The sequence below is a fragment of the Adiantum capillus-veneris genome, chromosome 7 (assembly GCF_014529385.1).
Source record: "Adiantum capillus-veneris isolate H3 chromosome 7, ASM1452938v2, whole genome shotgun sequence".
In the NCBI taxonomy this organism is placed as follows: domain Eukaryota; kingdom Viridiplantae; phylum Streptophyta; class Polypodiopsida; order Polypodiales; family Pteridaceae; genus Adiantum; species Adiantum capillus-veneris.
In genome coordinates this window covers 102,647,896-102,661,338 of record NC_140937.1, presented here as the reverse complement: position 1 = coordinate 102,661,338, position 13,443 = coordinate 102,647,896, and the positions used below count along the sequence as shown (strand labels likewise).

The 13,443-nt window shown below is 41.6% G+C and overlaps 1 protein-coding gene across 1 annotated transcript in view; it reads right to left on the bottom strand.

The window, feature by feature from the left end:
• Positions 1 to 630: 630 nt before the first annotated feature.
• The window catches only part of LOC147454346 (ATP-dependent DNA helicase RRM3-like), a 37,666-nt gene continuing 24,853 nt past the window's right edge, over positions 631 to 13,443 (bottom strand). The window contains exon 2 of the mRNA XM_086517033.1: positions 631 to 1,674. Coding sequence (XP_086373159.1) covers positions 631 to 1,674 — 1,044 coding nt within the window. The remainder of the gene's footprint in view (positions 1,675 to 13,443) is intronic.

Here is a 13,443-nt window from a genome sequence, read left to right as displayed (position 1 = left end):
CCGATATAATGCAATTAAATGTAGAGGCCTGGAGTTGTTGATGTACCATATAAATTTAATTATGTCATAGTATATTGATGTGTGAGTTTTTGATGACGTAACATTAAACAAAGAGTCGTATAAAATGGTTGTGTTATGTTTGCTTTGTGTTGAGATTGCTTTAAAAAAAATTTCAAAGCCTATTGATGGTGTGGAATATGTGTTTACTTCTAGAAGGCAAGCGACATCAGTCATATCAATAAGTGGATGAGACTTTAAGTCCTCAATATGTTTTGGTAGTGATCTGAGATTCAATGTGAAGATGTTGATGGTGTTTGTATCTCTACAGTTGAAATATGGGACTGAAAATTTCCACTAGGATATTGAAATAAATCTAGCATGCTCCTCTCTTACAAAGTCGTCAACTGTAAAGTTTGACTGTTCTAAAGGATCTAGTAAAAATAAGTTTTCTTTCGTTCGAACTCGAGAAAGCGCAGTATATGTTAAACCGTGTTAAGTACACTTAGCAAGCAAGAATGCCATCGAATGGAATGAAAGTCCTTGAGAACGGTGTATGGTTCGTGCAGAAGCTTGTTGAATTGGGAATTGAGTTCTGTATGTTTTTTTACTTGCATTTTTAGTTACCTGGAATTATTTTGTTATTGGGAATATGCATGTCCATGTGGGTTTTATGTCTGATCCATATAATACTTTGTGTTTTAGGCGTGTTTCTTGTCCTGTTCTTTTATTGGAAAATTCAATCCACATTATTTTCTTGTTATTGCAAGTAGTTATGGTTTGAAAGTAGCCATCTACTCCATTGACAAGCCCATCGTTTATGTCGTAGTTTCCTGCACATAGCTCAACCAGCATGAGAGGTTTGATCTTTAGGACTGTTTGCAAACCAGCTGTTTTGTTCATGTCATTCAAAATTAAGTCTGATGTAATTAGGGGATTGTCATTTGCTTTCAATATGTATGTTGGCCCTATCATAGCTTCAAAAACATTAATGTTGTGTCTAGCTGTGCTTTTTTGGGTGTAGAATAGGTGAGGTGTGTATGTGTCGAAGAAATTTTGCTTCAAGCAGCTACTGTTTACAGCTTGAATATCAATGTCTGTTTGTTCATTTTTTCGAATTCGGTTTAGCATGTCAATGAAACTAGTATCGTTCTGGCGCACTACTTGCGTTAATTCATATTGCTTGAAGTATGTTTGCCAAATGTTTTTATCAAGAGAATCGATATTTGCAAAAATCCACTTGTCTCTTACTGGAGGTAGTTGGTAAAGGTCTCCAAAGCATAGTATATGTAAACCTCCAAATGGTAGATGATGTATATGCTTAATGGCTTCCAACCATTTGTCAATGTATGAAAACATGCGTGCTCCTACCAATGATATCTTATCCACAATGACCACTTTTAGCTCATTGTACGTTTTTGATAGGATGTCTAGTTGTGAATCCGGAACCTGCAATAATGTTTTTTGGTTTATTGGTATATGTAGAGCTGAATGTATTGTTGTTCCATCGACATTGTATGCTGCTTTTCCAGTATAAGCCAACTTTAAGATCTTTGGTTTTAGTGGGTCACATAGTTTATCAGAGTTATAGTATCTAGCAAGTTGTTCTGCAATAGCTTTTAAGAGAACTGTTTTACCGGTGCCAGCTCCTCCAGTTATGAAAGCGAAGAGCTGTATCTACGGGTCATGTTGTATTTTGTGCAGGACGTCATCAAAAAAAGCTCGTTGCTGTATATTTAGGTTCCTTATTTGTTCGTAGTGCTTGTTTGTTTCTAACATTATATTGGATTTTGAAATGTATTGGAATTTTTGGGCGTTGTTTGATCTTTCATGTACAAAATCAAAATTCATGTTGTACGGCTCAATGTCTGTTGCATCTGTGACACTGATGTAGTTCCTGTTAATTTCGTCATTGTCGTCTGAGTTGTCTTCAATTATGTCAGAAGCTAGGTAATCAATGTTGTACCATTGTTCGTCAATTGTGTCATTTTTTTGGTAGTTATACTTTTCGTAGTTATCTTTGACCTAGTCTCTTTCTAGTTCAAATGCGTCTCTCCAGTTTGAGCATTTTTGCAGAAGGTCTTCTTCGCTTCCTCGGAAAGGTACATGTAAGAGAAGCATTTCTCTGTAGAAGTTCTCGGGGTCGCGTTTTCTGTTATATTTAATTGATCTAATGACCTTTGGTGTTTTTCGCTTCGCGAAGTTCTTGACGTAATTATATTCAGCAGTAATGTCAGCCAGCGTACAATTTTCTAAACGTGGAGGCTTTTGAATTCGGCCACCGGCCATTGAATTCGGCCACCGGCCACCGGACATTGACTTCCGACCACCGGCCACCGGCCATTGACTTCCGACCACCGGCCATTGGCCATTGACTACCGGCCACCGGCCAACCGACCAGTTGTTTTCCGACCACTTTCCGACCGCCATCCGGCCATAATATTTCGGCGAAAAGGAATATTCCGGCGGAGGCCTTTAAAGTTGCCCCTGATTCTTGTCCGTGAAAATTTTGGTTTCCGGTGAGTGATTTTCCTTCACGCACGATGGCTTCTCCTCATAATGGGGGCCTTACAAATGTGCGCTTTTACCACAGAAAATTACAAGGGTAAATCAGGCTCCATACTTAACAGATTAGTCTCCTTGAAAATCTCTAAAGAACGTGTTTCAATAGTCTAGTTTTGATATGACTCATTAGAATCCATTATACTTCTAGGCTCATCCATAATATCTATAAAGGAAACTTGTTCAAAGATACCTAAAATACACTCATTATCTTTTAGAAAACCATTCTCTTGTAATCCTTGAATTATTTGCTTGCCTTTGGTAGTGGTTGGTCCCAAAGACTGTCAAACTTTCTCTCATGATCCACATAGAAACTGAAAAATTGGACATCCCACTTTCCATCTCTACTCGTTATCCTTGCATAATCCAAGCCATCATCCATGATCTATGTCTCCATTTGAGTAGCCATGATATCTGCTTGCCAAGGATAAGAGGATAAGCTGAGATCTCCTACACAAATAAGTTTTACTCATCCTAAATGTTCCCTTTGTCGCCTTGACATTTGGATAAGCTCCATAGATAGATCCCAAAGCATGATCGATCAATGAAACATATGGATCCTCAAGGTTACCCACCTTCACCAAGGTTTCCATTGTAGCTCTTTCCCAATGGATTTTGAAGTAGTGGCTTCATCTTCATCATCATCCACAAGTTCAACATGGTTTTCTTTTCTAGAGGGCTGAAACCACTCAACCACACTATTATCTTGACATTTGTTTGCTTGAACATGTATAATCCCTTGTGTGTTTAATGTCTCTTTTTAACCTTGTAATTGTGAAGAACTCAATTTTGTGAGAGTTTGCCCTTTTGTCTTTATGACATCATTGATCTTCTCTTGGAGCTCATGCTTAGCTATGCCAAGGACTCCAACCAATGTAAACTCCACCTTACTAATCAAGATCCTTTTTTCCAATACCTTCTTCAAGTTTGTAGCAGCTTCTACGCCGGTTTGTAATTTGTAAGTAGGGCCCTTTGCTTTACATTTTGCTTGCTCCTTCTTCTTCTTTCTTTTGATGCCCCCTCCGTAGACACTTCATACAGAGGAGGCACTTGTGATGGTGAAGCCTCTTAAGAAGGTATCAAATCTTTTCTTCCTCCACTCCTTGTATTCCACTTTAAAGGCCCTTCATCCCCAACATCATGCCTACACTTTTCTTCTACAATTGCTTCGTTATTTTGACTTTTGGCAATATAAGCATGCATTGATAATGTCTCCACTATATCATCCCATCTTGGTGTATACTATTGCTTATTTGATGAAGCACTTCTTTAGTCACTTTCTCTTTATTAGCCAATGACTGCATATGGACAAAGACCATCATACTCTTCACAAACATCTTTAACATGCTTCAACCCTTTCTCTCTGATATACTCAATCTTTGCTCCATAGGTATCGGCCTGTACTACGTACATGGCATGATTGGTTTCTGTAAGGTCTCTGACCCGATCACAAGAGCACCCTTGTACCACGAATTGAATACAATGGAATAAGTTACTATTTTTAGCAGTTTTCCAGATTATGTCGGTGCCATGATGTTTAGAATGTTATAAAGCTTCAAAATGTGAATTAAAATAATTTTTGTGAAAAATTTCCAAAAATAGTAAGTTTTTGGTCACCCGACCCGTCCAGTCTCGACCGTCTCGAAAATCTGCACCCGTACCCCGAATTTGAAAAAAAATGCATTTTTGGACCCCGGGAGTTGCTAAATATGGCCGGTACTCGGGCCAGTACGCCTCACTTAGAGCTTCGTATGGCAATTTACGGCATCAAAATCCGATTCGTATGACCCGTTTTAGCCTAGAACCAAATTTCCTAAAAATTGTCCGGGTACCAGGGGCCTGGGACTGTGTGGGAACAGGTCCCAGGCCACTCCAGATCATCTTTAGCAGCTAGGGGGCGCCCTCTTGCTTTGTGGGAGTCTTGGGAAAGCTGTCAAGCCTGCAACTCAGTCTCAGAACCAGTTAACCAAGCCAACCTGACACTTGGTGGGCAGAGAACTGGACTTGCCATGCTTAACTGGAGAAGCTCCCAAATGCATTTAGCAACCCAGATCGATTTTCAGCCTGTAGGGGCCTACTTAAAGACCTGCATACACACACACACACACACACACACACACACACACACTTATGATCACACACACACACAGTGCATACACACACACCCACATACATTAGGGAGGTGCTGCCGAATCACACACCTATTGAAGAAGAAGCTAGGAGGGAGGTGCTGCCAAATTTTCATCTCAAGAGGCTCGATTAGTTCAGAAAATCGAGAAGATTACCAGCTCTTAATCACGGTAATGACAGTTTAATTAATGCCTTCTGAAAATGTCTTTCTCTACCATCAAAATTTCTCGTACATTATGCCTATTCCTAGCCGAAAATTTCTATGACTACTCTCTAAATTCTCCTTATTCGTACTCTATTATGTAATCATCATTCCATAGCTGAATTATCAGCCATTCTTCACTCTCAATTAATGATTAGAGCATAATTATCAGAATCTTCTCTCTCAAGATAGTATAGTAATTAATCGGTAAGCTAGTATTTGTGCAGATTGAAGAGAATCACTATTGTAATCACTCATTAACATTGCAACTTAATTGAATTCATTTTTTTTTCTTGTGCATTAAGACGTAATTAAGGAGAATTTAATCCGTCATTAAGTCTCTAAGAATTGGTTTTTCCTCACACATATGCATAGGGTAAATCTGCATCATCTAATTGCTAGGAAATAGTTTAATCATACTTAATCCAATCCTCTGGTAATCCTAATAGTGAAATCTTAACTATTCTTGATCATGCAAGCCGAATAATTATCTTAGAGCCGGTTCCCATAGGATTATGTGCCATCCTCAATGATTGCTTATGAAAGAAATCTAGACTCTCATATAGGAGGGATTAATTGATGTCACTAATCTACCCATTGGACTGTTATGATGCTTGTGAATCTTAGCTCTTTCTCCAAGCTAATCATTTAAAGTAGTGAGAAATGGCCCCGGTTAAGAGGACGCGCTTCGGTGGTGCCCATGATCGCGAAGCAGGAACGAGCAATGTCAATGGAAAGGGGAAGGCTCCCATGGACGAGCAAATACCGGCCATCTCACGGGCCATCGATGAAGAAGTGGAAGAGGTAGATCATATTTTTATTCAAGTTGTTTAAATTAACATTGCATACGCTAGTTAGGAATGCTCATATCCCCAAACATGTTGGAGAAATCCGACGGAAACCTCGGCATTGAAATCATTGTACATTAAGTTCTAAAGTAGGAAGGTAATGTCTGATGGGTATGCTGTTTGCAAGAGGAAAGAATGTTTGCTAGGGAAAATTTAGCTCGACATGTTCATTTTATTTCCAATGTTGAATCAGTCCTGACCCCCCTACTGATCACAGGGGGCAGAGTTCCTCGTTAGGACTCTTGAATCCACGACATGCTTTCTATGCGGTGGATACCCACGACTTGCTTTCTATGCGGTGGGAACCCACGTCTTGCTTTCTATGCGGTGGGAGTGTCCATGACGTGCTTTCTATGCGGTGGACATACCTAGTTGTATGGGCAGCTAGGCGACAACGGGAGGAGTGAACTCTCGCTGGAGGGGGGATGTTGTACCTCCAGAACATTGGAATTTTTATGAATAAGTTTGAGTAGAATTTTTACTAGAATTCTGTCTTGGTGTTGTTTGCAATACTGGTTGAAGGGATGTTTTAACGAACCATGTGATTCGGAATTAAACAAGGAATATTCATGTTGAACAACATTTGTGGTAGTAATTAGGTCACATGAGGAAGTGTGAGTGTGGGGGTGGAAAGTGGGGGCTTGGCTCAGGTTGCCAATGCCTACGAGATGGGTGGTCTCGATTGGTCGGGAACTCTCTGTCCCCATAGTGCTTACTCGATATTAGTAACGCTCATTGCCCCTAGAGTGGGGAATTCTCGAGAGTACGTGCCTCTGAAACACGGGGAAAAAGGCACTCGAGGCTTCTCTCCTCTTGGAAGGTGGGTCATAGGATCGCTAGATAATTTAAGTACGCTTCCCCTGCGAGGTGGAGCTAGATCTCCTTGCTAGTAGGCTCGAACTTGACTCACTTTGTGATGAGAGATCGTCCGCTAGTCGAACCCTGAACCATTTTGTTTGCTTCCGCTATAGATCTAGTGGCCACCAGGTTTACCATCAGATCCGTTGTTTGATACGACGGGGTGGGGACCTCACACCTGGTATCAGAGCTAGCCTAGGTTAGGCTGGGAAAATAAATTCGTATTGTTTGAACATTTAAAAGGAACTGAAAGTATATAGGTAGTTGATCCGAATTCCTTGCATTGGTGTTGCAGGAAGACCCCGTGCTCGAATATCGGAAGTTCCAAGTGTTTGAGCTTATTTATGAGCAAGCTCGAAGATCCCCTGTTTACCAGTTCAGGCGAGATGTCATGGAGATACTGTTGAAGGCTTATACGCCACACTCCACTCGCATTGACAAAGGATGGGAACTTGATTGGACATTTCCAGGAGGGGTTTACTACATCAATGCTCGGAAGCTAGGGTGCCTGGCTACCGACTTGAAGAAGATACGTTGGGGAGAAGAGTTGAGAGTGATAGAGATATTCTACTTGGTGCCCACACGATTGGACCAGACTGTTTCGGGCAACTCCAACCAAACAATTAACGACTGGCTCTTGGAGAAGGTCACCAATGTGATTCCAGCAAACCGAGTCAAAACCTTTGGATTACTGAAAGCGGAACTCCGGCGCGATATCTTAGTTTATTATCCCCTCAAGAATGTGTATAAGAACTATTACACGAATGAAGTAGTGCATCATGTCAATACCATTTCCTAGGCGTATGTTATACGCAATCCATAAAGCCATGTAATAAGTTGATCATCAGTTATCCAGAAATCCTTGAGGAGTTTCGATGGTAATAAACTTTCATCAATAAAGTGCTTTTTGTCTCTGAATCTCTGTCTCTTGATAAAGTAGAATCTTGAATTTTATTTAAAGTCTCGTGTCTATTTTGAAATTCAAGTAATGGTATCAAGAATTTCGTATAACCCATGTAGGTACCGCCTGTTGCTCTGTACTCGGCAGCGCAAGAGAAGAAGCTCCTCCTTAAGCAAGCCCAACCTCCGATCTTTAAGGACGAGGGGACAAATGTGGAGAGAGATGCGGAAGTATGGATGGAAGCCATGGACGATTACTTTGAAGCTACGGGAACCCAACCCGTAAATCAAACCATGCTTGCGATGTTCCGCCTGACTGGCGATGCCAAGATATGGTGGAAGCAACATTGCAGGGACATGGATATTAAGGGATCTTCCCAGTCCTGGGAAGACATCAAAGCTGCGATAATGGGACGTTATTTACCACCTACCTATAGGACCTTGAGAATGAATGAATTCTTTTCACTTCGGCAGCTGAATTCAACGGTCGAAGAATACTATGCAAAGTTTGTCACTCTTCGGAGATATGCTCCTAAGATGACCTTGGAACAACAGGTGGCAAGGTTCTGTCAAGGACTAATCGATCCCTTGAACACTCGGCTGGAGGCTCTCAGACCGTCAACTCTTTAGGATGCCTTGTTGAGGGCTAAACCTCTAGCTCTCGAAGTACAAAAGGCCAATCAGAATAGGAGGAATCATTGGGCAAAGAGGGCAAGGAACACTGCTTGGGACAACAGACCAGCCAACCAAACCTATAACCAGCGCCCTATTGTGGCTACCACTACAACCATGGAGTTCCCTGATGTTCGATGCTATGGTTGCGGCGAGCATGGACACTACAGATCCAATTGCCCCAGGAACATTCATGCAACCAATGCCAATGCCATACCCTTGAATACCCGTGGGCGTGGCCAAGCTAATGGAAGAGGAGGACGCGGAAGAATGAACAGAGGGCGAGGGCGTGGAGCTACCGCCAGAGTGAATGCCGCAGTATTTCAACCAACTATGGGTGACGAAGCAGTGGAGAGAGAAACCCTGCATGCTGCAATTGACAATCCCAATGGTTGCGAGCAATACGCAGTCATTCATATGCCAGGATCTCTCAGAGGTGAACAAGTTAACTTCCTTATAGATTGTGGCAGTACTCTTTCATTTCTTTCACCCAGATGCATGAGAAAGGTTAAGCTAGATAAGTATCCGTCAAGAAAGCTTGTTGTCGAGTTAGCAAACGGCAAGGAGGTAGTATCTCAACACTCTGCAGGCAAAATTGACTTTGATTTAGGGGGACACCCAACTTCTGCCCAATTTCGAACCTTACCCTTAGGATTCTTTGATGGGATACTAGGGATGGACTGGCTAAAGCAAAATAGGGCCCACATACATTGTGCACAAGGGAATTTTACCTTTACAGATAACTTGGGTAATGAAGCCTTAATCCAAGGGGAAAACGGGAGACCTAAGGCTACTCTAGTTAAGGCCAGCAGACTTTTGAAGGGACTAAGGAAGGGTCAGAAAATTTATGCAGTTAAACTCAACAAGGTGGACCAATCAGATACCTCACTTCGACCAAACTGGTTGAGGGAGTATGATGATGTATTCCCTGAAGACCTTACGAATCTTCCACCACACAGAGAGGTAGATCATGAGATCGAGACTATCCCTGGGTGTGAACCTATCTCAAAAAGACCTTATAAAATGCCACTTCCGGAGGCCATCGAACTCAAAGAACAACTTAGGCAACTCATTGAGCAAGGATTCATTCGACCCAGTACTTCTCCTTGGGGTGCTCCAGTTCTTTTCCAAAAGAAGAAGGATGGGACCTTAAGGCTATCCATAGACTATCGTGGACTGAACCAGGTAACTGTCAAGAACAAGTATCCAATTCCAAGGATTGACGAACTTTTGGACAGACTCCACGGAGCCAAAATATTTACAAAGATAGATCTAAGGTCAGGATATTACCAAATCAGGATCAAGGAATTAGATATCCCGAACACAGCTTTCAATACTAGGTATGGGCACTACGAATTCACAGTAATGTCTTTTGGTCTAACAAATGCTCCTGAAAGCTTCAATCGACTTATGCAGGATATTTTTAGACCTTTCCTGGATGATTTTGTCTTGTTTTTCTTTGATGACATTCTAGTCTATTCTAAGAATGAAGCAGATCACAAGGAACATGTTGGCAAAGTACTTGATCTCCTTCGAGAACACCAGCTTTACGCTAAGGAGAGCAAGTGCACTTTTTGCTCACCAAAGGTCAACTATCTTGGATTTGTCATTTCGGCTGAAGGGATTTCAGTAGACCAAGACAAAGTCAAGGACATTGTTGACTGGCCTCAACCATCCACTGTCAGCGAAGTAAGGGGATTTCTTGGAATAACGGGATGGTACAGGATTTTTGTCAAGGATTATGCACGTATTGCTGCACCTTTGACGAAACTCCTGAAGAAAGGAATGAGGATCGATTGGAAGACCGAGCACGAGTCTAGATTTGCTAAGCTAAAAGAATTCTTGGTCTCAGCTCCTATTTTAAAGCTTCCAGACTTCAGTAAAGAATTTGAAGTAGCGACAGACGCTAGCAAATTCGCTCTAGGTGGAGTTCTTACTCAAGAAGGAAGACCGGTGGCATATACTTCGATTAAGCTGAGAGATCATGAGAAGAACTATCCTACTCATGACTTGGAGCTTTTAGCAGTTATACATGCACTGAAGTTATGGAGACATTATCTTCTTGGACGCAAGTTTCAGTTGGTTACAGACCACAAGAGTTTAAAGTGGATTTTTACTCAACCTATCCTCAATATGAGACAACGGCGATGGATAGAACTATTACAGGAATATGATCTTGACATAAAGTATAGACAAGGGAAGGAAAACCCAGTTGCAGATGGTCTTAGCCGAAAATCGTTTCTCGGAGCTATCTCTATTCCAAATAACCCTATCTGGGATAGAATCAAAGAAGCATCCCTCGAAGATCCAGAGTACCAACGTATGTCTTCATTAGTCCAGCAGAATAAGATGCCTGAAGCAAAAGATTACTCTCTTATGGGAGAATGTGTTTACTACAGACATAGACTCTGTGTACCCAGAGACCCAGCTTTAAAGAAGGCCATTCTATATGAAGCACACGATAGCCCTACATCCGAACACCCAGGCTATGCTAAAACTCTTCACGCCGTCAAAAGGAGTTATTTCTGGTCTGGAATGAAAGGAGACATACTTTGATATGTGAGGCAATGTCCTTCTTGTCAACGGATAAAGGCCGAAAGGATCAAACTACCAGGGCAACTTCAACCTCTTGACATACCCCAGATGAAGTGGGAATGCATCAGTATGGATTTTGTTACAGGGTTACCTTCTACAGGAGGTTATGATTCTGTTTTCATGGTTGTTGACATGCTCACAAAAGTGGCTCATCTAATACCCGTAAAGACGACCTTTACTGCTTCAGATGTTAGTCGGGTATTCATCAAGGAGATTTTCAGGCTACATGGTCTACCCAAGCGTATTGTCAGTGATAGAGATGCCAAGTTTACATCAAAATTTTGGACCTCTCTTTTCCAATCTATTGGGTCACAATTAGCCTTCAGCACAGCATATCATCCGCAGACTGACGAGAAAACCGAAAGAGTTAATCAAGTCATTGAGGACATTCTCAGAGCCTATTGTTCGCAAGAACCAAAGAAGTGGTTACAATATCTACCTTTGGTAGAATATGCTTATAACTCTTCCGAACACAGAAGCATTGGAATGTCACCTTTCAAAGCTCTTTATGGACAGGACTGCTTAGCACCACTGAACTTTTCAGATCCAACCATCAGAGTAGAAGCCTCTAGAAAGATGCTAGAAGATATGGAAGCACAGACTAGAGCTATTCGCCAGGACATTCAGGCAGCTCAGGATAGGCAGAAGCACTATGCAGATAAGGATCGTTCGGAAAGGACTTTCAAAGAAGGGGATAAAGTTTTTCTGCGAGTCCGACCTAAGAAAAGCAACTTATCGCTAGGCAGATATAAGAAGCTTAGCCCAAGGTACTGTGGACCATTCGAGATCATTAAGGTTGTAAGTGACCAGGCCTACAAGCTAAAGTTACCTGCAAACTTGAAGGTTCATGATGTATTCCATGTCAGCTTACTCAAACCCTATATTCCCAATCCCGATCAATTCTTGGACTCAGATTAGATAGTCATGCCAGCACAAGGAATTCTCGAGCTCCAGCCTGACTATGTACTTGAAACAAGGAAAAGAAAATTACGCAACAGAACTATCATGGAGCATCTGGTAAAGTGGAAGGATTACCCTGAAGAAGATGCAACTTGGGAGGACGAATCGACGCTCTTAAAAGATTACCCAAACTCATTCTTGAGATGAGGACATCTCAAAATTTTCACGTTGGGGAGGTTGTAAGGTCTCTGACCCGATCACAAGAGCACCCTTGTACCACGAATTGAATACAATGGAATAAGTTACTATTTTTAGCAGTTTTCCAGATTCTGTCGGTGACACGATGTTTAGAATGTTATAAAGCTTCAAAATGATAATTAAAATAATTTTTGTGAAAAATTTCCAAAAATAGTAAGTTTTTGGTCACCCGACCCGTCCAGTCTCGACCGTCTCGAAAATCTGCACCCGTACCCCGAATTTGAAAAAAATGCATTTTTGGACCCCGGGGGTTGCTAAATATGGCAGGTACTCGGGCCAGTACGCCTTAGTTAGAGCTTCGTATGGCAATTTACGGCATCAAAATCCGATTCGTATGACCCGTTTTAGCCTAGAACCAAATTTCCTAAAAATTGTCCGGGGAGGCACCGGGGGCCCGGGACTGTGTGGGAACAGGTCCCATGCTAGTCCAGATCATCTTTAGCAGCTAGGGGGCGCCCTCTTGCTTTGTGGGAGTCTTGGGAAAGCTGCCAAGCCTGCAACTCAGTCTCAGAACCAGTTAACCAAGCCAACCTGACACTTGGTGGGCAGAGAACTGGACTTGCCATGCTTAACTGGAGAAGCTCCCAAATGCATTTAGCAACCCAGATCGATTTTCAGCCTGTAGGGGCCTACTTAAAGACCTGCACACACACACACACACACACACACACACACACACACACACACACACACACACACTTATGATCACACACACACACAGTGCATACACACACACCCACATACATTGGGGAGGTGCTGCCGAATCACACACCTATTGAAGAAGAAGCTAGGAGGGAGGTGTTGCCGAATTTTCATCTCAAGAGGCTCGATTAGTTCAGAAAATCGAGAAGATTACCAGCTCTTAATCACGGTAATGACAGTTTAATTAATGCCATCTGAAATCTCTTTCTCTACCATCAAAATTTCTCGTACATTATGCCTATTCCTAGCCGAAAATTTCTATGACTACTCTCTAAATTCTCCTTATTCGTACTCTATTATGTAATCATCATTCCATAGCTGAATTATCAGCCATTCTTCACTCTCGATTAATGATTAGAGCATAATTATCAGAATCTTCTCTCTCAAGATAGTATAGTAATTAATCGGTAAGCTAGTATTTGTGCAGATTGAAGAGAATCACTATTGTAATCACTCATTAACATTGCAGCTTAATTGAATTCATTTTTTTTCTTGTGCATTAAGACGTAATTAAGGAGAATTTAATCCGTCATTAAGTCTCTAAGAATTGGTTTTTCCTCACACATATGCATAGGGTAAATCTGCATCATCTAATTGCTAGGAAATAGTTTAATCATACTTAATCCAATCCTCTGGTAATCCTAATAGTGAAATCTTAACTATTCTTGATCATGCAAGCCGAATAATTATCTTAGAGCCGGTTCCCATAGGATTATGTGCCATCCTCAATGATTGCTTATGAAAGAAATCTAGACTCTCATATAGGAGGGATTAATTGATGTCACTAATCTACCCATTGGACTGTTATGATGCTTGTGA